The sequence below is a fragment of the Xylona heveae genome (assembly GCF_001619985.1).
Source record: "Xylona heveae TC161 unplaced genomic scaffold L228scaffold_5, whole genome shotgun sequence".
Lineage (NCBI taxonomy): Eukaryota > Fungi > Ascomycota > Xylonomycetes > Xylonales > Xylonaceae > Xylona > Xylona heveae.
The window spans coordinates 1,608,696-1,630,326 of NW_017264197.1; the positions used below are offsets into that span (position 1 = coordinate 1,608,696).

General features: G+C 49.3%; 7 protein-coding genes across 7 annotated transcripts; 4 read left to right on the forward strand and 3 right to left on the reverse strand.

The window, feature by feature from the left end:
* Window positions 1–654: 654 nt before the first annotated feature.
* Window positions 655–1,588, reverse strand: L228DRAFT_268370 (hypothetical protein; the record flags this gene model as incomplete). Its single annotated transcript, XM_018335120.1, has 3 exons — window positions 655–1,182; window positions 1,340–1,384; window positions 1,469–1,588. The coding sequence occupies 3 exons, from the start codon at window positions 1,586–1,588 to the stop codon at window positions 655–657; spliced, it is 693 nt and encodes a 230-aa protein (XP_018188561.1).
* Window positions 1,589–6,478: 4,890 nt separating this feature from the next.
* On the reverse strand, window positions 6,479–8,671 carry L228DRAFT_268371 (DNA/RNA polymerase; the record flags this gene model as incomplete). The annotated part of the gene is made up of 2 exons (XM_018335121.1): window positions 6,479–8,395; window positions 8,450–8,671. 2 exons carry the CDS (start codon window positions 8,669–8,671, stop codon window positions 6,479–6,481), a joined length of 2,139 nt encoding a protein of 712 aa, XP_018188562.1.
* A 422-nt stretch (window positions 8,672–9,093) lies between these two features.
* Window positions 9,094–10,477, forward strand: L228DRAFT_141356 (hypothetical protein). The gene has a single exon (XM_018329176.1). The coding sequence runs from the start codon at window positions 9,491–9,493 to the stop codon at window positions 10,325–10,327; it is 837 nt and encodes a 278-aa protein (XP_018188563.1). The 5' UTR covers window positions 9,094–9,490; the 3' UTR covers window positions 10,328–10,477.
* On the forward strand, window positions 10,478–12,718 carry L228DRAFT_141364 (hypothetical protein). The gene is made up of 6 exons (XM_018329177.1): window positions 10,478–10,810; window positions 10,865–11,054; window positions 11,124–11,255; window positions 11,336–11,417; window positions 11,476–11,995; window positions 12,077–12,718. Exons 1-6 carry the CDS (start codon window positions 10,628–10,630, stop codon window positions 12,248–12,250), a joined length of 1,281 nt encoding a protein of 426 aa, XP_018188564.1. The 5' UTR covers window positions 10,478–10,627; the 3' UTR covers window positions 12,251–12,718.
* A 381-nt stretch (window positions 12,719–13,099) lies between these two features.
* Window positions 13,100–15,776, reverse strand: L228DRAFT_247451 (hypothetical protein). Its single transcript, XM_018332642.1, has one exon. It carries the CDS (start codon window positions 15,410–15,412, stop codon window positions 13,187–13,189), a length of 2,226 nt encoding a protein of 741 aa, XP_018188565.1. The 5' UTR covers window positions 15,413–15,776; the 3' UTR covers window positions 13,100–13,186.
* Window positions 15,777–15,907: 131 nt separating this feature from the next.
* Window positions 15,908–17,912, forward strand: L228DRAFT_247452 (hypothetical protein). Its single transcript, XM_018332643.1, has 4 exons — window positions 15,908–16,168; window positions 16,228–16,542; window positions 16,604–16,720; window positions 16,777–17,912. The coding sequence occupies exons 1-4, from the start codon at window positions 16,058–16,060 to the stop codon at window positions 17,818–17,820; spliced, it is 1,587 nt and encodes a 528-aa protein (XP_018188566.1). The 5' UTR covers window positions 15,908–16,057; the 3' UTR covers window positions 17,821–17,912.
* Window positions 17,913–18,409: 497 nt separating this feature from the next.
* On the forward strand, window positions 18,410–21,043 carry L228DRAFT_247454 (hypothetical protein). Its single transcript, XM_018332644.1, has 3 exons — window positions 18,410–18,608; window positions 18,743–19,069; window positions 19,130–21,043. The coding sequence occupies exons 1-3, from the start codon at window positions 18,566–18,568 to the stop codon at window positions 20,806–20,808; spliced, it is 2,049 nt and encodes a 682-aa protein (XP_018188567.1). The 5' UTR covers window positions 18,410–18,565; the 3' UTR covers window positions 20,809–21,043.
* Window positions 21,044–21,631: the final 588 nt, after the last annotated feature.

The window sequence follows — 21,631 nt, forward strand, 5'->3', positions numbered from 1 at the left end:
AGGTCAAAAATGGGTCCCAAGGCAAAGTCCAGTGGTATGAGATGAGCAGCCGATGGTTGCAGGGTACAACCACCATAGAAGATCCTGGGAGATAAGAAGATGGCTCCAGAAAGGCTTGTTGATGTAGTAGTCGTTGCTCCGCCATGATGAAGAAACAAAAGCAAAAGGAGCATTATTCAAGAACAATAGAAAGGGGAAAAAAAAAAGATACTTCTATGAGAGGATCCGGATGGCGGGCCCAGGAGAAATGTAAAATGGCTTTGGAAATCCCACGAGGAACCAAATATTTCAATGGAATTGTAAGACCCAGCGCGGAAGAAGATTGAAATCCATGGAACGTAAAAGTAAACAGGTAAAAGCGGCCGTTGCAAATCGTCATTTTAGGAGTCCACGCCAAAAGCTCCTTTCTGCTTTGGCGATAGACATGCTTTATGGGAAGAGAGGTAAGCTTAGATATCCTGTCCTCATCAAAGCCTCATCAATCCAAGACTAGGCAGGATAGCCCGTCGATGGGTAACCGCCACGCCCACGAGATTCCCTGTGGGGCCCATCCATCATCAGCAAAACACGAGACGCAAGTCAGCAGACAGACGCATGTGCACGCCAACAAAAAAGGAGCGGCGTGCCAAAGGGATTCCAAAGCACAAAAGAGGATTACCTCGAGTAAGGTTGCGACGGGTACTGTGAACCCCGGCCTGCCACCTGCGTTTGCGGTCCTGGTGGGTAGAATCTGGAAGTGTCAATCTTCTCAACCGAAGAGGCACGCTCAGTAGGTCCAGTGGGAGATTGTCCATACGGGTACGGGGCTGTCCTGGGCTGGCCTTGAGATCCATAATCGGTTCCATAGACATATCCAGACGGAGGTGGAGTGTAAGGATCTCCTGAAGGGACACCATATCCAGAGGGTTGGCCATAGGTATAGGCGGCCTGATCATAACCACTGGTAGATGCCGGTATACTTCCGCTATAGGCCATTCCCGTAGGCGCCTGGGCAGCACCAGGTCCGTAGGACTGCCGGTATGACTGGGAACTGGGCTCTGGATAATCCATAGGGCCAACGGCAGGTTTTCGGGCGGCCACGGGCACTTCCCTCATTGAGCTCGCACGATAGTTCGATCTCTTATCCGTGGCATTCTCTTCCTGCCACCGGCGTGAGTCTGCTTTGAGATCGGCAATCATTTCCTATATATTCCCGCCAAGTGGAGATCCGCCCATTAGCCAATTTCCGAGTGAAAGACAGGTAAACAGTACAGCATGTGATATTCAAAGCGGGGAACCAAAAACGAACGGCAAGGGCAAAATATGCCCGGTCACAATATGATGCGTCAAGTGAACATACAGAAGTAAGATTTCGATAGGCTTGGATTCGATAACCTTCTCGACCCTATCGAAGCAGACATGTTAACCTCTCTGCCAAAACACTCAAATGAAGGATCCTTTTCGAGGAAGACAAAGGGGGAAAGCAGACCTCGAAAACATCAGGCCGGACCAGAGCGTCGTTGCCTAGATAGCGGCAAATGTCCGCCTGAATCACCTCTCGTGCGATGCCATCACCAGGTATCCAGTATACGTTTCTGATTGGGGGCATCCTGTCGGAGGGATATGGTTTTCAATAGAGGAACCTAGATTGTTCTGCTGTACCGAAATTTGAAGGGGAACAAAGGTCGTTGACTCGCAAAAAGAAAGAGCCGTTTTGGCACGGTGGGGCGATCTAAGTCTGCCTCGGAGAATAAAAGCAACGGATCGAAAGCAGAGCTTTAAAACTATTCACCGAAAGAGTTCTACTCTAGCGGGTGTGAAAATACAAGCAGGGCAAAATTTCAGGGTATAGTTGTCTCCAGACTTCACTGTAGAATATTGTAGGCGGGTCAAAGATCGCAGCAGTCCGGACGAAGGTGAAACGGGTGCGGGGGCTGGCTAGGCGGAAATATGCCAAAGACCAAGGCTGGATGATGGCCGTATAGCAAAGGCCCCTGTCAGGGGATGGTACTCGTCTTTGAATGCGCAAGATAGGACCTCCCAGATATTCCTCGGCGGGCCTTAGAATGGGGAATATGGATTCACCTCGAGAGAGAGCGCAAGAACGGAGAAGAAGGAGAACGAAGGGAGGTTCGAGGAGGCGGAGAAATGGAGTGTGTGTGAAAGGAGGAAATGAGGTAAAAGTGAGAGCAGAACCGGAGTGTAGAGAGGCAGAACTAAAGAGAAATGTCAACGGGAAGGTGGGATGGGGGGAATAAGACGGGGGCGTTCAGTCCCTCTTCGGGGCTACTGACAATATCGGGCTGGGCTTTCTGGAATATCTATAGGCGGGTCCGGGTGAAGGCGAAAGAAACCATGTCACATAAAACCTGTGGCCACCCAGCCAAAGAGATTTTGGCTCAATGATTTACTACGTACGCCAGCAGTCAATAGTAGTGTGTGGCCGAAGCGTCTCGTTGCAACAGGGGAGGGGAATGGGGGGGGCCAATGACCAGGATGAGATGATTTGTGCAGAGGTACGTGCGTGGACGCCGGTGTCTATGTGTGGGCGTAATAATGTTTTTCATTGTATGTGCACATTTGCGAGGGTTCGGGTGGCCCGAGGGGGAAAAGGGGAATGGAGAGCGGATTAGGTGGGCCGAGCCGTTCGTTTCCAGGCCCAAGAAACTCTGCGATCTGCACGAGGGACAAAAGGACCACCCACCGACGTTATGAATGTTTGCCGAGACCAAGGAAACGGTCGAAAATGGCCCAGGCACCGTAGTCAAGACGAGCCTGCGAGATAATCCTAGGCAGCGACACAAGGTTCAGGTTCCTTGAATTATCTCCCCAGTCGTAGGTCGACAGATGTTCACCTCTCCATGGTCCGGTGAGAGTAGCCTGGAGTCTCAGCCTTCTTGGTGCCTGGCGGTTGAGCTTGCGAAAGCCCGAGGCGGATGACAGTCAGCGAATAATTATCGTGACTGAAACCCAAATCTCCAAAAGGAGTGGAATGTAGAGCTGCAGAACAAGGCAGACAACCGCCCTTGAGTCCTTTCAACGGCAGAGGCTTTAAAGCAGCCACAACATCAGCAGCTTCGCACGGGGCTCGGCAGTTGGAAGATCATCTATCATGCATGAGCACACATAGAACGAAGTTGCACAAATGAGGTAGCAACACTTTGGACAAGTTAGTCAAGTGCAATATACCCAAACGGATAATTCTGGTAGTGCGTTGAGGCTCAACCTTTTTGCCATCTATCATGACATCCAACAAGTGGTATCGTCGCCAGTACTCCGTAGTTTCACGTCAGTCGTCAATTGTAGGGTGGGTGGGTGCCTGCTCTGGATCCATTCATCCTTGGCTTGTGTGCCGGAACCAAAGAAGAGTGCGGTAGCCATTGCATGTGTGGTAATATCAATAGTTCAATTATCGGTGAGCGATCTGGTTCGGCGTGTCTGCGGGTTCGGCGAGGCGAGCCAGTGGGCGTCGAACAACATGGCAGCCATGGGGCCAACGTGACAGCAAGTCAGACCAGGTGGAGACGCAGCCTCTGGCCGTACGAACAAATGAGCGTGAAGAAAATGAGGGTCCAACGCTGCCCAAAGGGTAGGGTAGAAATCACTTAGCGTTTAAGCGCATCGAGTGACAGAGCAAGAATCAGAACTACTACGTACAGAGGCAGGGCAGGAGAAACAAACCGCCCAATCGCCCCCGCCTTCAGCTCGTCTCGTAGAGTAGCAATACAGTCCCTAGGTCTATTTCGTATCCTGCAAAGAATTGCCGCCCCTTCAACCTCCCCTCCAATCGTTAAATGATGATTGGGAAAAAAGGGAAAGCTAAAGCGCCCACTACGCAGATAGCGAGGTGGGGCTAATGAGTGCCTGAGATCAATAACGCTTGCACCTCCCTTCATTCGCTGATATTTCATCATCGTGTACCGTGTATCTCCGTAAAACAACCAAGAAGCGCACCCCACAACAAATTAACTAATGTTTCTGGCCGATAATTTGGCAGCGTTCTTGTATCAAGTTGTTCTATGCTCATCTTTTACCTTGTCGTAACTGTCAAGGAAACCCGTAGAGGCTGAATTGTACTCCTCGATAGACTAGACAAACCTGTCTCGTTTGCGCGGTAACGGAGTACGCCTTCGAATTAGGTCCGAAAAAAGAATCAACCTAGCCCTGCAATCTCAAGCGACGACAGGGATTTTGTCCAGTACTTCTGATAATATCAACCAGACACGACAAGAAGGCCACATTCCAGTGTGGCTGATTTTGAACTTATAGAGATATTCCGTTCAAAGATGGCTCATTGGCAGTAAAACAGGTGTCTAAATACGTCTGACTGATGCCACGGAAGATGTGAAGCTGATGCCAAGGCACCTCCGTATGTTAACCTTGATCATGATATGAATGTGAGAAAGAGGAGGAGGTCCATAGTCACGATGATGATGCCTGAGCTCAAGTAAATTTAAAGTTTGGGTCATCGCATGGCCGCCAAGATCCAAGCATAGCGGACCAAGTCGGGCGTATTGTTATCCTTGGCTCTATCGGACGCATCTCTCCAAAAGGGAAAGGAGAGACAATCAACCTGCATGCAGGAGGTCCAAATAGTAAAGGGAGATGCTGCAGCAAACGAGAGATCACCCCCTTTTCGATCAAGCGTAGGGTACACGATCTCCGAACAACGATGCGACATACAGCTGAGTCTTGTACATCTGAATCACTGCAAAGGAACATGCATGGAAAATGTACCATCAGCGATCGGAGAAACACGCCACACAAAATCCTTCCTCTTTCTATATCGAGTACAAGCCGCAGGATTTTGTGTTTCGGAGAGATGCCGACTACTGTCCTATATTGTACTGCTGCAGCATCAACATCATGTCGTGCTCACGACCCTTTGCCCGAAATGACTAAGGTAGTTAGCGATATGCTTATGCTTTGCGCTGTAAAAGAACAGGGCGCTGAGAATTATGGATAGCGGCTGAGATCCCCCAGGGGAAAAAAAGATGTCTTATTCGTTGTGCTCTCCCGGGTCCCGTGACGGACACAGCAGTTATGTTTGCTACCTACATGCAGTAACATTCATAACTGACCCCTGACAAGAACGGGAAGCGGTGGGCTCTGACCGTAAGACAGCCCCAGAAGAATGGGCCGCACCGCCATAATTGCGCTTGGAAATACTTGATGCCTATCAGCAACCTTGGAAGTACAAAACGGATTGGCACCAGTAAGAAGGGACAAGTGAAAGCATCATCCATCGCAGATCCGATTCTCAGTGTCAGGGTCTCTAGTCTGGAGTAATCTGCCTTTGTATAAGCCTGAGGGGGAAAACGAGTTGGTTACATAACAGCAATGATATCCCGTCATAATCACGAGATATTTCTACTTCTGCTAGAAGCACACGACAGTGCTTAGGAGACAAATAAGCGAGGTTCACATGCTTGAGACGGTGATATGATGTTGAGGTTTTGCCTGCAACGTGTTGAAGAGTACGAGAAGAATGCACTTAGAAGATCGGAGTAAAAGAGCCGTTGTTTTCAACAGTCCTATTAGCCATTGAGCCAATCTGGGAAAAAAAAAAAAAAAAAAAAAAAAAAAAGCGGTTAAGATATGATCTCCGTTATTCTATTTTCTTGCGTGCAAAATTAAACGTAGTTGCGCAGACTCCAACCTGGAGACATGGGCGATTGTCACATGACTGGCACTCTGATATTGCCTGTCCAGGGACGCACTTAGGCTACGTCCCATCAAGCTCAATCCTTGTATGTTTGCTATAGCTTGTTATGCCTCTAGCCCGTATGCTTCTTTGTCATCATGACGATTGAGACAAGGCAACATTATTTCGTCTCCTGGTGTTGAATAAAGGATGTCTAGAGCTCAGGCGGACCTGGCGGTTGACATGTTGATGTTGACTGGTCCAGTTTGGATCGGGCAGCCATGCATCGACGCCCGCCCAGCCGAAGCCCGAAGCCACAAGACTAGCAGAGAGAAGCTGACTCGCCAAAATGTAAATACGTTGTAGAATTTCACCATTTCTCGCCCAATCAAGATATGACCACAATATCATAAACGGATATGGTCATGGCCGTCGCCAGACATAAACATCGGATGGTAGCCTGAGACTGGACGAAACAACGCAAAGTGTCCCCCGCCTTCAAGGTGATGGAAGCGCCTCTTCTCCCTTTCCGTGGGCGATTGTCGGAACAGAGAAGCTTTGCAAGAGAATTACGCGTCCTTCTTTGATTCTAGCCAGCGCGAGCTGAGGTGCAATATGTTCTGCAGGTCGTATTACTCGTCACCCGGCATCCTCAAATAAGGCCATGGCAAGAATTACAGATGGCGGAGTGCATTTCAGGGAGATCTCGACGAAGAGTGTTAGGGATGCACTTGCTATACGATAATTTACGGCAGGCGGAAAGAGGACACGGAATGTGAACTGATTCATCGGGTGCATGCATTTGTTGCGTCGGTTGAGGTGAAAGGCGTGCCTTCCACAGCCCGCGCCATGTTCTCATGAGGGACCAAAGGCCAGTCGTTGCTGCCCTTTCTCAACCTTGCCGCGGCCACGCCCTGCCTTTTCTCCAGAGCTGGACTTCTTCGAGGATCCTCCGCGGTGGGAATGGCTTGGCAGCGGCTGCATGCTTGTCGTCGGTCGAATGGACGAGACATTATGGGAGGGCAAGTTAGCCGACCCTTCCTCTTCAGCTTGTAAATCTACGGCAAAATGCCAATCCTCGTGTTCTTCCGCCTCGAACGGTAGCACATGCTTATGACAGCGTGGGCATTGGTTATTGGAAGGAGACTTTGGAGCAACGGGAGGATCAACACTAGCACCGAGGCCGTCAGAAGATGGTTCTTCTGTCAGGGATTCCTTGTGCATGTAGTGAAGGTCCGAGTCATCGTGCGTCAAAGGTGCGATGGAACGATCCACATCATGGCGGTGTGATTGCGCAGGACGATGTTGGGGTGTGTTCACATTTGGGGAGGCCATCGTTGCCGGTGATAGACCCTCTGTTTCGGGGCTGGCGTCAGAATGCTCGCCTTTGCTTTCCTCTCGCCGCTGGAGAAACTTTTGAATCCCTCCCGAATCCACTCTTCTCCTTTTCGTGGCCGGGCGCTCTTCTGTATGCATTGATGAACGGTTGCCGGAGTCCCGCATCGTCGCGTTCATTGCTTTAGCCTCAGTTCCTCGGACAACGAAAGCCCCGATATTGCCTGACATTAGCTCCTCAAACCCCCCAACGCTGAGCTGCAGACCTGCGCAGGGCCAGGTGTTTCCCTCAGAGAGAATCTGGTTGAGCAAATTCTTGGCTAGCTCAAAAAGCATTGTCTCGTCAACAGTCTTACCTGATGGTATTGGAGCTTGTCGTGATTTTGTTTGTCCACCTTGTCGGTGATGTAAATTAATTGTTCTCGGCCGTCGTTTGTGCTCCAAAACACCCTCCTCTACTAGGCGAGAGAAAATGTCAGCAACAAAAATACGTAGCCATCGCAAGGCTTGGTCGAAAGTGTTGATGCTGGGCCGAAAAGATTTGGCCGAGAGCATTGACTTGATCTGCGTCCGGGAATTGACTTCACTATAGTCTTCTCCACGAAGGAGTTCGTAGACCCAACTTCCAGTGTCATCACCGATTTTGCTCTTTAACTGCTCCTTGGAGATGGGCAAAAGCTCCTTGACCATTTCCGTGCCAAAGGTCGAGGCCACCTGGTCGCCAAGTTTTCCTCCTAGATTTCGTATCTTGGTGAATTTAATGTCCTCCAGAAACTTTTCCACGGCGCGAGTTCGGACAACAGTTTGTTGGTTAGGCTTTTTGTAGCCAGAGGCGAGCTTAGCTAGCATCTTATTCCGGGCTATCCCCGCTGAGCAGGTATACTTAAGGCGATCACGTACCGCGGCTCGTACGGAGCGCACGATTTCCGAGCCGATCAGCATCACAATATCGTCCCAGTCGGGGTCTCTCTCCTCGCTTTCGGCTTCATCCAGATCAATCAAAGCATCGGTATCCCAGTCAAGGGCAGTAGTTGGGGGCAAAGGAAGGTTCTCGGTTGGGTCATCATAAGGCGGCGGCAGCCCAAGCTCAGGGTATCTCTCGAGCAAAATACCATGGACTTGGGCAGACAGATCTAGGAACACCTCATCGATTGAGGCTTTTTCAACCCTTTGCACAGGGGCAGGCGGCAGCGCATCCTTAATTACAGCAAGGATTTTTCGAGACTCCATTCGATATGGATCCAAAGAGACCTTGTGGGTCCCAATGTTTTGGGCAGCATCGTCATGGTATGCCCACTTGTCATCGCCCTCGCGCCAAGTTGCGACGTGTTGAAAGTGTAACTCTGGGCACAGCTTCTTCGCTTCTGCTATGTCGATATGACGGCTCAAACCGAATTTACGAGCTGGATAGTTGATGGCAATGAGACCTTGCCATTGCTAAATGATAGTCTAATCAGCAGGGGTACACAATAAGAGGATTTTCAAACCTACTTGAACTGCCAATGGTTTGTCTTCTGGCAGCCCCAGGCGCACAGTTTCGCATTGGGCGTAAAAGGCATCCAAATCTATAAGAGCAATGGTGCGCAGAGGATTTGTAGTAGACGAAACGCTGAGTTGAGTGAGGTGTTTATACGTGAATCGTGATTTTCGGCGGCGAAGAGAACCATCAGTTTCCAACGCCGTGGGCGATGACGACACGAATTGCTGGGACATGATTCAGGGAGGGCGATGATTCCTCATTGGAAGCAGATGAAGGCTTATAAGCAGAGTTATTGAAATGATTAGCATCACTTTGGGAGATCAATAGGTCCACTCATTGTTTTTTACGAATGTGACGGTATTTTTTGGCGGAGATTTTCCAGTTATCGTTTCTTTGCTTGTGCCCAAGCCATTCGCGCGACCGCGTAGTTCAAAGAGCACGCGTCCGTAAGACAGGTGAGCACGTGGTCAATTAAAGCACGTGACCATGGATGTGTGCCTAGTACTTCACGCGACACCACATTAACTGAAGCCACACCTTGTCATAGGTTTCAATATTTGAGGCAGCCATGGTAAGGGAGAATGCTTGTCTGTAAGGTACAGATGTCGAGCCACAACACCGTGGGCGTTCAGATATCTGGTGGATTACGTCGATCATCAGCTAAAATGATCAAAGCAGGGTGCTCTACCCATTTTACTGTATTGGTTCACAGTGTGGATTGAAGTCGATGCAGTGACGAGGGGAAGCGGGCCCATGGATGCAACCAAGAGCCTGCCGTGGGACAAAACCCTTTGGGGCGTCCGGGCGGGATGGACCGACAGCCCCGCCGGATAAGCAGTCTGAAGCGAAATACTTTATAGTACTTTATATAGAGTCAACTTCGGTTGAGGAAGGCTGGAGAATCTGAGTAGGAAGGTACCTTCAAGTATTGCCCCTCAAGCCAACGTCGAATGGCATCTGTTACGTAAGCGAGGAGGGGTCGCGTTGTGTCCGACAGGCGAGGGGTCGATAAGTCACTGACAACCTCTAAAGGATTAGGAGGGGAAAATGACATGAACTTACCTACGAAGAACAGAGGACTCATTAATGGGCAGGCGTTGAACTTGAATAAGGGTCTCATCTGCATGAAACGGCTGTCAGCCTCAAACATGTCAATGATGAATGTGCCCATGGTTTCAGATATGGGAAAGCAAGAAGACTTACCTACCTATAGGTGTCCTTGGACAAGCTTGACAACGCGCCGTCTACGACATCATCCCGCAGCCGTCCTGCGGCAGCACTTGCGTCAGCCCATGAATGTGAATCAGCTCGAACCCAATAGCACTGCATTCTCTCTCCACTCTATGGGAGATGCTCCCCACGCCCATTCTTCCCACTTTTTCCTCTGTATTTGGTTTTCTCGGGGGAGGCCAGTAGTCATTTTGAAAAGCTTGCGGGGGTACATAATCTCTACTACTGCATATAATATTCCCGGCTTTTATGCTCCGCTCGTAACTTTGGTCATAGTCTTGCTTTTTCCCGCGTTAAAACCACACTGCGTGCATTACATATCTACGTCTCTAATCACCTTGCTTGTTCGTCCTTTTGATTCACTTTTCATTTCCCTCAGGTTTCAATTTCGATCAGCCTGGACTGCCTTGGAAAGTTGTGAGAGTGTGCTGCCCCGCCAAGCGCCCAAGCTCGGTAGCCCAATCACGATAGTCGGTGACAGAAACGCCTCGTCAACCCACGCCCAACCTCCTCCTGCTGATGACGACGGGGTTTCCCTGGATTTTTACTCTCTTCACTATCATCGCCCAACCACTCCCGCTTCTCTCTCCCTGTTCCTTTCTGCTTCATTTTCACCCTGTCGCGAAACGCTTGGTCCCTGTCGTCGTTGGGCTCTTTGAATCGTCTTGAATGACCACTGACTGATCTTTGCTTCTTCATTTCCCTCTCACTGTGTTGCTGCCGGTAGCAACGGTGCTCCGTCTTCTATGCAGAATCTTTCCCCTTGCTGCTGATTTAGATTCGTACTTCGGTCAGCATTACTGGTGTCTTAAGAACAGCGGCAAGGAACACTCAGCGACAAAGCGTCAATCATTTTACTCTTACATTATCTTGTGTCACGAGATTTCTTGTCTTTTTATATTTCTTCCACCTCATTTGCTTAGCTCTTCGCTCCCGGCCTTTTGTCAGATAACTTGACCATGTCTCGGTCCTATCGAGATATCTTCGAAGAGAGGGACTATTATAGCCCACGACGTGCCTACGATGATGTTGAAGTCCTCCGACGACGGGAGCCTTCCAGGCGTCGTGAGCCAGAATTTTTGCGAGAAGATTACGGTAAAACGACCTCTGGTCCGTTGGTGGTAAGGGAAAGAGAAGAATTTGTACGACCCCGCGAGCGCGAGCGTCCACGTGAACGAGAAGTTGAAAGAGACGAGCTGGTGATTCGGCCTCGCTCAAGAGTTCGAGAACGATCACGTCCGCGCGAGAGGGAGGTGGAAAAGGAAGACATTATCATTCGTCGCGGCGAGAGGCCGCGCGAAATTGAAAAGGACGAGTTCATCTTTCGACGCGGTGAGAGACCACGAGAGAGAGAGATTGAGCGAGATGACATTGTTTTTCGGAGAGGTGAGCGCCCGCGCGAGTTTGTAGAAAAGGAAGAGGTTGTTCTACGAAGACCTGAGCGGCGTCCCGAAGTTGAAAGAGAGACAATTACGATTCGAAGAGGTGAGAGAGAAGAGAAAAAGGAGGAGAAGAAGGAACCAGAGCCGATCCGCGAGCCTCCGATCCACAAGGAAGTGATTACACACCTTCGCACCATTGACCATGGTATGGAACCTTCATAGGCGCACTATGCTGGAGGCCTTCCTTTTTTTTTTTCCGGCCCTCTGTGCTGACAAATTTGAAAGGTATTGAGAGAATCCCACCGCCAAAGCCCAAGTCGCCGTCTCCCCCACCCCGAGACTGGGAAGAAATTGAAATTCGAAGGCGGTAAGACTCTGGTCCGTTGTTTCGTAACACTCTTCCCTTCTCTGACAATAGATTCCAGTGGCTCCCGGCCCTTTTACGACGATGATATTATCATTGAGCGGGAGACCAACCGTCGTCACGCACAGGAAGCACGTGGCCGGCGTCGGTCGCTGAGCGGACCTCGACGAGAGCGTGAGCGCGAAATCGTCGACGATGTTGAGATTGAGGCCGACTATTACAACCGCCGTGCTGCAGAGCGAGCCTACATTGGTGAAGCATTCAATGGTGCCACTCGTGACTGGGCCATTGTTGATGTGCCGCCGGGCACCAAGCGTGTCCAGATGGACGGCATCGGAGGTGCCAGCCAAGAAGTCACCTGGCAACGATACAATGGCGTAAGAAGATCTAAATTTATCCCCGAAGCCGACGAGCCGCCCGTTCCAGAGGAGCCTCGTGGCAGACCAGCACCACGACCTCGTCCAGAAGCGATGTGGACCGAAATCACCAAAGATTTGGTTGTTCGCGAAGCAATTGAGCGCATGGGATATGAATTTGAAGAGACCGAGTATTTCTTTTATGTGATTGAATATCTGCACTACGTGAGTGACTCACTTCAACTCTGGCCCTCTAGAAAGAAAGAAAGAGCCAAAATCAACTAACGAGCTTGGGCGTCATTTTAGGAGGATGTACTTGAACTCGTCGAGCTATCGGAAGACATTCGCCGTGACCGTCGCGACCGCATGTACGAAATTCAATGGGAGCGAGAACGTCTGAACCGGCCAGCAGTGTACGACGATCGTGTATTCGAGCGAGAAGTCATTTACGAGGGTCGTCGCCCAGGCCGATACAGATGAGGACGAACATCTGTGTTCGATATTTCGACCCTTTTTAAACATGTCTTTCCTTTGTTTTCTTTAATATTTTTTCCGGGGGGTCTAGCACGATACCTTATTTACCGTCGACGAATATCGCATTTATTTCCGACCTGGTGCTGCATTTCCTTTCTCCCAACCGGGACAGCCATTCAACAGTGCAGCCAGTGCAGCCACTGCGCCAGTGCAGGATGCCAAATGGCGCCTTTCACCTCAATTGCGCCGCCTTGATTTCCCCTTTGATCTTTAATTTTCACAATCATCTCTTTCTCTGACCGTTTTATGATTTAATGGGAATGATTGGAACGAAGGAACGATGAAAACCGCAGAATGCATAATAATGATGATGATCATGACCATGACGAAACGCTTCTTCTCCGGTAATAGTTTATGCTTTGTGTTTACTAGACCAAGATTATAAACTCTCTTACTTCCAGTGCTCCATTTTATTTTATCTTATTCTATTCTATTCTATTTAATTAATTTTGCTCGTCCGTTTTAAATCAACTCTTGTTCACGAAACGTGGTCGTGGCATGCTTGCCTGTCATCTGTCATTTGCGCTTTATGTTATCTACCGTCTCATGAGTCTCCCATTGACTAACTACTCAATACATAATATGCCTTTTTATTCCCCCTTCCTAAGCAACTGCAATCTTAGCTGACCTTTTTTTTTTCACACACTAAGAAAAAAATAAAAGTAAAAATAAAGAAAAAAAGGAAGCAGAAGCAATACGGAGACAAAACACGACATGCCTCGCTACGATACGATACGGCTTCCCTACGGACAAGTGTACATTTTAAAAAAGTATTGAATTCTTTTCTTCATACTCTTATCTTAGAGAAAATCATTATATTTCATTTTTCTATTTAAAGAAAAAAATGAGATGAAATGAAATGAAATGACGAAAGAAGAAACTTCATCCACAAAACCCCGGCGGTCGCCAATCAAACAAATCGAATGCCTCGCGCGTCCAGGGACCGGTTTGTTCCCATGTAAATGTGCCTTGTTTATAGCATCCTTGTTCCTTATTTCCCTGATGTTCCTCGTGTTCCTCGTGTTGCTCGTGCCGCTGCTGTTGCTGCAGGTGCCGCTTCTGAAAAAGATGCTGATGAAGCCGGGGAGGTTGTCGTACATTCTCAACTACTACTTCTGACGGTTCGTTGGGGATATGAGGTGGCTTGTCTTCGCTTGTAGGTGCTTGGACGGGCTTTTGCGTTTGAGTAGTATTGAAGTTGGATCTTGCATTTGGTTCTGTGGTTTGCTTTGCGGGTGGTGATGAGGGAGGACCTGGAGGAGGAGGGGGATGTGTAGGTGCTGGATCGGGCAAAGGGGCCGGAAGCGCAACCGAAGTAGAAGCGGCAATCGAAGACTTGAGGCCGGCTTCAGGTCTGGACTTTTGTCCCGACTTTGTTAATCCATTTGCTATTACTGGCGCGACGTGCTCGGAGACGGGCTTGGCAGAGGGGTCTGAACGATGCGCGGGTCCGGTCAAGATGGGTTTTCCAGAATGTATGTTTGGAAACACATGGTGCTGATTCGAGTCCAAGTGCAGGGGAGACAGACTACTTTGAACTTTTGATCGCCCGGACGAGGTTGTAGGGTTTGTGACTGAAGGAGCCAGAGTGTTGGGTTTGTTCTCGGAAATGGGATTGGAATTCGGGGTAGATTCATTTGAGGAAATTCCTTTCCTGACACCGGCAGAATCACCATCGACATCAATGGATCTAAGTTCCAAGAGCGATGACGGGCTGTCCTTGTTGGAAGATTTCCTTTTTTGAAGTGGTTGCGGAGGAGGCTTTTCTGGTTGCACTTGAAGCGTTGGACTCTGTAGAGCTGCAGGGCTTTGCTTAGAACGGTTAATTTGTGGCCTCTCGGGCGGTGGACGTTCTGGAAGAAAAAGCGAGTCTGGATCCGGATCCAGATCCGGATATGATGAAGATGAACTGTGCTCTATAGCAGAACTTTGTGCAATGTCTTCAAATAACTGTGTTGAGCCAATCTCCTGAAATGGGTCGATGTCGTGATTGGATTTCCGTGATAAACGCGCAGCTATGCGTGTCTGTTGCTCTTGCTGAAACTTGCCAAGCGCATCTGCTGGATATGTTGGAATGTCTGGCTTGTGAGGCTGAACTGGTGGCTTTGTACTCGAAGATATAGCAGGTATACTTGAGGATTGAGTCTCCTGGAACATGAGTCTCTTGCGCGAGGAAGAGGAGGATATTCGGAGCGGCTTTGACGGTAAGTGGGCTACAGAGGAACTCGGCCGTCCATGATCGCGTCTCGTCTCGTCGATAGTAGCATCGTTCGTCGGTTTCTGAATATCTCTTGTAGAATGGCCTTCTTTGCGTCGCCTATCTGGACGATTGCTTTGAGATCGTCTGTGTCGAAGGTCTGCTTCATCGTCTGGAATGATAATGATCTCATTATTACGGTTTGTCGGCTCCGGTTCAGTAAATGACCGCTTCAAGGAGCGTTCCGACGCTTTTGAGGAGGGAGGCTGCGGCTGTCGGGTTACAGCTGAAGCACTACTTGGCTCCGCAACCGTCTTTTGTCTCTTATGAGATCCCTCTTCTGGTTGAATGCCATATCTTTCTTCAAACGGAGTTCGTACAGGAGCTTCTACTCTCCCAGAGCTCCTCCTAGTCAGTCCCAGCAGCGAGTTAAGAGATCGAGGTCGTAATTGTGCCGGGAGAAGTGGAAGATTCCTCGGAGTGGGAGACTGAGCTTGAGCTGAGATGGAAGCAGAACTGGTTGCTGCTGGCGATCTTGGAGTTACTGAACCCTTCTTGACTCGCTCTTCACGGTCCTTGACTTTCTTTTCCCACAGCCCGGTCAAATCTTGCTCAGATCGTCCTACTGGCTCGCCTACCTGTACAAGCACACCCTTCTCCAATGTAATTTCATCGCCGTCTTGCAAATCTCCACTCTCTCGCCAGTGTACGTCGCCGATGAAGTTTCGCGGCATATCATAGACCATGATACGTTTGTTGAAGGTATGGAAGCGAAGAAAGCCATCGTGCCAGCGTTTCGCCTTTCGGCGAATATCAAGAGTATACAGGCAGCCGAATTCGAGAACGGGTGCAGTGTTTTGAGTTGAGGGGAGAGTAAGACTAGGCGTCCCTCTAGGTGTGGGCGTGTTCATTTCGGCCTTCGTTTCCAATGCTCTTTATCATGCTCCATTGTGGTCTAATGGCGCAGTAAAGAGGGCACCACGATCAATAGCTTAGGCATGAGCTTGCCATGAGCAGCTGATGAAGAGAAGAGACAGGGATATAGAGATATGGAAAACGATGGAGTTGCCCTAATTGGACAATGACATTTGATTTCCTTCGCGTCATATCGTGAGACGCGTTTGGCGCGCGATCACGTGCATAGCTTGTCAGAGCAGATTAATTAACGAATTCATAACTCAAGGGGGCGAGGGGGATGGACTATGCTCATTGACTAAAAGATAGTACTTATTGCAATCAAATACTATTCGTCAAACAATTGAATTGGGAGATTACAATTCATTATACTGGTGATGGGTGACAGGTGTTGAACACAGTCCCCAAGACCCTTGTGGCGCAGCAAGAGACCTGACGCCATTTCTGGGTCCATCAGCCCAACTACTTTTATTGTTGATCGCCAGGCAACGCACTCCCTCGTGATTCAATGTCAGCGCTCATGGACCCAATTTAAATCATTTATCATTGTTCTCGATCCCATGATATATTTTCCCCATTGACAATCCATCTTGACTTTCTGTTTCCTTGAATAAGCCGTTGTTTACAGCATCAGCGCAAAGATGCTGACTGTCAAACGTGGCATTGGGAGACTGGTCCCGAAGAGCGTAGACGCTTCTGAGGTCGCCACCCTGATTAAAGACTTTGACAATGCCGACAAAATGTTAGCTAAGGTAAGTGTCATTGAGAGAATTAAGATTCTGCGATGTCTTGTCGTTGACACAGTGGCCAGATTGTCGATGGCTCAAAAGCTTGGAGAGATGGTTGGATCGCAATCTTGACAACACAGTCCAATCTAGCAAACGAATTTGATTCGTTATACAATCCAATTGTTGGTGCAGGAGATTATTCAGGACCTGCGCCGGCTCAGACACCGCAGATTAATATCGATCGGACCAATAGTCTCAAAGAAGCCTACAATGAAGTGAAGGCCGATTTGCTTGAGGAGGTCAATAAAATTGACGGCCAATTGATTCGTCCTGCGATGAATGCCAGAGACTCTCTTCAGCCGATGAAAAAAACCATCAAGCGGAGAGAAGAGAAGAAGGTTTGTAGATGGACCTCAGTCCCTCCTTTGTGGAATGCATCGGTCCTGACAAGGCTACTAGCTCGACTTTGAGCGGGCGCAAAATCGTTTCGAGGGGTACAGGAAAAAGACGAGTCGATCAGATCGCGAAGTTGCGAATATGGCAAAAGCTGAGGAGGAACTTCATCGGGCTACTGAAGTAAATATCTCAATCGAGCCAGGTATTACATTGCGCAGTCGCTGACTTAGATTTAGGAATACAATACAGCAGATGATCGTTTGAAATCGGCCTTGCCGCCTCTTCTGGCCGCTATTTTCTCCCTTCTACCGGAATTTTTGGCGTCCCAAGTTATGACGCAGAATACACTTTTGGCACAAGTATACACTGTTCTCCACAATTACTGTCAACAGCATGGATTCCAGTCTCCTCCACCCGGAATGGAGCAGGTTGTCTCGGCTTGGGAGGAATCCTTCAAACCGCTTCAAGCTGAGGCAGAAGGAGGCTTGAAGACGCTGGCCAACGGCAAGGCGGTGCAGCAGCCAATGGAACTTACTCAGCAATCTCGTGGAGGCAGTCTCACTGGGCTCAATATCCGCAATGGCTTTGCTCAGCGACGGGCGAGCAGTCAATCCACCACTCAACGTCCATCACTATCACCCTCACCATCATCTTCCCGTCTCGATCGTGCTGAATCACCGCCTCCGCCCCTTCCGGGTGCTAGACCCAGGATTGGCGGCCTTTCGCCATCGCGCTCGCCATCATATGGAGGGTCATCTGCTCCACCGCTCCCGGGCCCCAGACCGAAGATTGGGTCCTTATCTCCATCACCATCAGCCTCTCACAATGATTCGTATACCCCACCTCTGCCCGGACCCCGGCCCAAAATTGGAACTCACTCTTCGGCCTCCTCGTCGACGATGCTTTCCAGGGCCATCTCTCCAAAGCCAGGCTTCGCTACTCCTTCCAGCGGCGAGTATTACACCCCTTCATTAGAACCGACTCAGTCGTCTTCTGCTCAATCAAATGATTACTTCAACCGTGGCCGTAATCCTTCGTCTTCGGCAACCTCGCCGATGCCGGCAAAGAAGAAGCCGCCACCACCTCCCCCAAAGAAAAAGCCAACGTTCAATTACGTCGTTGCCATATACGATTTTACGGGCCAAAACAAAGGGGATTTGTCCTTTCAAGAAGGCGATCGCATTCGCGTGATCAAAGAGACATCAGACGCTGGTTGGTTTCAGGGAGAATTGCGGGGCGTGACGGGAACATACCCGGGCAATTACTGCCAACCTGCATGAAAATGAAAGAGCAGCATAACACCTTGTCGGACACAACGCTATAGAATTGCATAATAAAAAGTTTGATTGCACACTAATTTATGATTCCACCTAAAACCAGAAAATATTTGCGCAAAATCGTAGGCCAGCATGGTCAGATCGTGTCTCTTTTGCTTAGTGCTTTGAACGTCGACACATGTCCACAACATTGGCTCAGTGACAGGAAAACACATCCTTGGCCTCGCATTTATTTTTTTGCCTAGTTGGGCAGGACACGAATCGCCCGATCCAAGTAATCTCAAAATTTATTGCTCCAAAATATAGACCAAAATGGGTAGGCTATTGCGAATGAGTCAAATGGTCGAATATTCGCAATGTGAATATACCGGAAATGGATAAAATGATACAGCGTCGAGTCATCGAGGAACAGGCTGAGTAGAGACTAGATAGCGTCGATGCCAAATCACATTTCTATTCTGGTGCGTCAGGGGCTGGTCAAGCATTAGTCAAAACCGAATATAGATTTAAAAAAAGGCATTCAGTCAGACTGGCTGTTGATAAAACTGACTCGTTTGGATACTTTTTGCTCGGGTGTTGGATGCCTGACGTAAGTTCCCGCGGTGTCATCATTCGCATCACCAAACATTAAAAAAAGTTCCTACCGCAGTATTTTAAGTGCCTTTGTTGCGCTACAATCCCTTTTTCGCAACCTTTAACTTTCATTAAAGAAAATAATACATCAAGAGAGGAGTAAAAACCTAGGAGAATGGCGCAAAAAGGGGAGGAGATTTGGAAACGCCCGCTTTATGGTACGTGCAGTCGCAACTGTCGCATTCCCTGCGGGGTGTTTGGAACTCTAGGCTCTTGTCGCCTCAGAAATACGCTCTACGTTCAACCAGACATTTGATTCTTTAAGCCATGTTGCTGACAGAGACTGAAACAGCATTTGACCTCCCGCAAGAAATCCTCACAACGATACAGCCAAAGGGGGACGCATTAGCAAGGAGCACCGGCCTAGAAGACAAAGCAGACGATAGGTTGACGACAGAGCAACGATCGACTACTCAAGACGCAAGCAGAACCAATGGTACAGAAGACGACGCACGCAAGACTTCCACCGCAACATCTTGCGCATTATGTGGAGTCAGTTATGCGACAGTGCAAGAACAGCGTGATCACGTCCGGTCGGACTTTCACGGTTATAATGTGAAGCAGAAGATCAAGGGGGCGCGGGCTGTTACGGAGACAGAATTCGAGAAACTCGTAGATGGTATGTTTAGGCAGATATCTTTGGATAGGGACAGGGATGGAAGCTTATACGGGCTAACAGATCTCAACGAGAGCATTTCTGGCTCTGATTCTTCCGATTCGGACGAAGACGAGGACAACGCCAAATCAAAGGACAACATGCTGATTCCACTACTCAAGAAGCAAGCAAATATATCCAATGACGATGAGGACGATTTCGGGCGGCCTAGGAAACGTGGCTCTGGCAAACAACCCCTTCTGTGGTTTACTTCTCCGAGCCTCCCATCCAACACATCAATGGGGATCTATCGCGCAATATTCACAGACGAAGAACAGGATGAGGAGGGTCATATTGTCGATACACTACGAAATAAGCAACTCGCGCCTATCCCCGTACCAAAAGCATCTTCCACCGACGAAGCTCCAGCGCCCTCTCCTCTCGACATTCCTCACGTCTTCCTTTGCATGACTGGCGGCGGCCACTTCGCCGCCATGATTGTGTCACTTGCACCAAAAGTCGGTAAGAAAGGAGGCGTCGAAGAGCGCCAGGCAACGGTCCTCGCGCACAAGACTTTCCACAGATATACCACGCGTCGAAAACAAGGTGGTGCACAATCAGCAAATGACTCTGCTAAGGGCGCCGCACACTCGGCTGGTTCATCTCTGCGACGATACAACGAGGCGGCACTCACGGCTGAAGTCCGTCAGTTACTCCTGGAATGGAAAGACCTCATTGATACCTCGCAACTCCTCTTTATCCGCGCGACTGGTACCACCAGCCGGCGCACCCTGTTCGGTCCTTATGACGGGCAAATCCTCCGCCACAATGACCCCCGCATTCGCGGATTTCCATTTAGCACTCGGCGCGCCACACAATCCGAGCTAATGCGGGCTTTTATCGAGTTGACCCGCGTCAAAGTCAGCCAAGTCGACGAGGCCGCTCTGGCCGCCGCCGAAGCAGCGCAAGCCTCCAAACGACCCTCGAAGCCATCCACCCCAAAACCCTCCAGCGGCCAATCCACCCCCGCCAAACCATCCAAAGAAGACGAGGACAAAGCCTTTCACACCTCCCAACTTCAATCCCTTATCCGCCGCCAAAAAGCCCCCGGCGTACTCTCCTACCTGTCCAAAAACTCCATCCCCAAAGACTTTACATTCTTTCCTGCCTCTACTCAACAAAACCACCATGCGCCTACCCCTCTACATCTCGCTGCAAGTGTCAACTCACCTGCCGTTGTCATTGCGCTCTTAACCAAGTCTGAACACGACCCCACCATCCTCAACGGCGAAGGAAAAACTCCCTTTGACCTTGCCGGTGACCGGTCTACACGCGACGCCTTCCGGGTCGCACGTCACGAACTCGGTGAAAACCGATGGGACTGGGAAAAGTCTCGTATTCCGCAGGCAATGAGCAAAACCGACGCAGATCGGCGCGAGGAGCGCGAACGGAAGCAAGCCGATGATGCAGAGTCCGAACGACGCCGCGTTGAAAAGGAGAGATTAAGAAGAGAAGCCAAAGAGGCGGAGGAGAAGGAAACCGCCAGAAAGATGGCCGGTGGAAGAGTCGTGGGCAACGGCACCAGGATAGGTAACGGTCCAAGCGGCGGGTTAGGAATCCTAGGACAGCTGGAAAAGACCGCAACGGAAAGGAGAGAGGAGGAAATGAGAGGGATGACCCCCGAGATGAGAATGCGCTTGGAAAGAGAACGCAGAGCACGCGCCGCTGAGGAGAGAATTCGGAGAATGCAGCAGCGTGGATGAGGGTCTTGATCTTTGAGTGTTATGATGTTTATTATAGAGTCATGTTGAAAAGAGCAAGGAACGGTGTAGCATACCCATATATATTCACTTATTGTACACTGAATATAGATTGATGAATCTCAAAACTCGCGGGCCATGTTTGATCCTATTGATCCTTGGTTATACGATACCAACACAGTGAAGCCTGCATATCTTCCCTGTATCGTGAATACTCTAGTTGCAGCGCGGTGGCAGCACTCATTTACTACTATATCGGTCACAATGGGGATTAAATATCCAGTATCTTCACATATCAATTCTCTACCGTCATTCATCTATCCAAAATATATCTAAATTTTGTATATAATTGACAAACTCGTAGACCGAGCTGGAAACCACTCGTCGCGGACCAGCTCCTTTCCTCATCGAGGCGGCTTCTACCGTATGCGGAAAGAACGACTGCATATACCGGCAAACACGACCCTATGTGCCCCTCTTTCCTTTTTATCTGACAGACGTCTATATAACCTCGTGGTTCTCCCTCGAACGAACACGTCTTCGTTTACTCTATCAAGTCAACGTTGCATCCGCAATGGAAAAACTTCTAACAGTTGATCATTCCTGATTTCAATGCTCATTATATAATCCTTGTCTGTATAAACAAAAGAAACAGGCGAAAGCGAAATGTTCGGGATTTTTTAACACTTTGGGACAGTCATCCTTCTATCACCGGTCCAAGGGCGCGACAAAACCATGGAAGAATACCACAACAAGGGCATTGCGGATTCCCCGCATGACGAGAATAACACTAACAAGGACATTGTTATGTTGGAGGCGACGGAAG

Excerpts from the sequence above, each read along its gene's own strand:
- L228DRAFT_141356 (XM_018329176.1), top strand. The coding sequence starts at position 9,491 with ATGAACTTACCTACGAAGAACAGAGGACTCATTAATGGGCAGGCGTTG.
- L228DRAFT_141364 (XM_018329177.1), top strand. The coding sequence starts at position 10,628 with ATGTCTCGGTCCTATCGAGATATCTTCGAAGAGAGGGACTATTATAGC. Across the intron at positions 11,256-11,335 it reads CCTTCGCACCATTGACCATG|GTATTGAGAGAATCCCACCG; the intron begins GTATGGAACCTT and ends CAAATTTGAAAG. Across the intron at positions 11,996-12,076 it reads TGATTGAATATCTGCACTAC|GAGGATGTACTTGAACTCGT; the intron begins GTGAGTGACTCA and ends GCGTCATTTTAG.
- L228DRAFT_247451 (XM_018332642.1), bottom strand. The coding sequence starts at position 15,412 with ATGAACACGCCCACACCTAGAGGGACGCCTAGTCTTACTCTCCCCTCA.
- L228DRAFT_247452 (XM_018332643.1), top strand. The coding sequence starts at position 16,058 with ATGCTGACTGTCAAACGTGGCATTGGGAGACTGGTCCCGAAGAGCGTA. Across the intron at positions 16,169-16,227 it reads CCGACAAAATGTTAGCTAAG|ATTGTCGATGGCTCAAAAGC; the intron begins GTAAGTGTCATT and ends CACAGTGGCCAG. Across the intron at positions 16,543-16,603 it reads AGCGGAGAGAAGAGAAGAAG|CTCGACTTTGAGCGGGCGCA; the intron begins GTTTGTAGATGG and ends CAAGGCTACTAG.
- L228DRAFT_247454 (XM_018332644.1), top strand. The coding sequence starts at position 18,566 with ATGGCGCAAAAAGGGGAGGAGATTTGGAAACGCCCGCTTTATG. Across the intron at positions 18,609-18,742 it reads TTGGAAACGCCCGCTTTATG|CATTTGACCTCCCGCAAGAA; the intron begins GTACGTGCAGTC and ends AGACTGAAACAG. Across the intron at positions 19,070-19,129 it reads ATTCGAGAAACTCGTAGATG|ATCTCAACGAGAGCATTTCT; the intron begins GTATGTTTAGGC and ends ACGGGCTAACAG.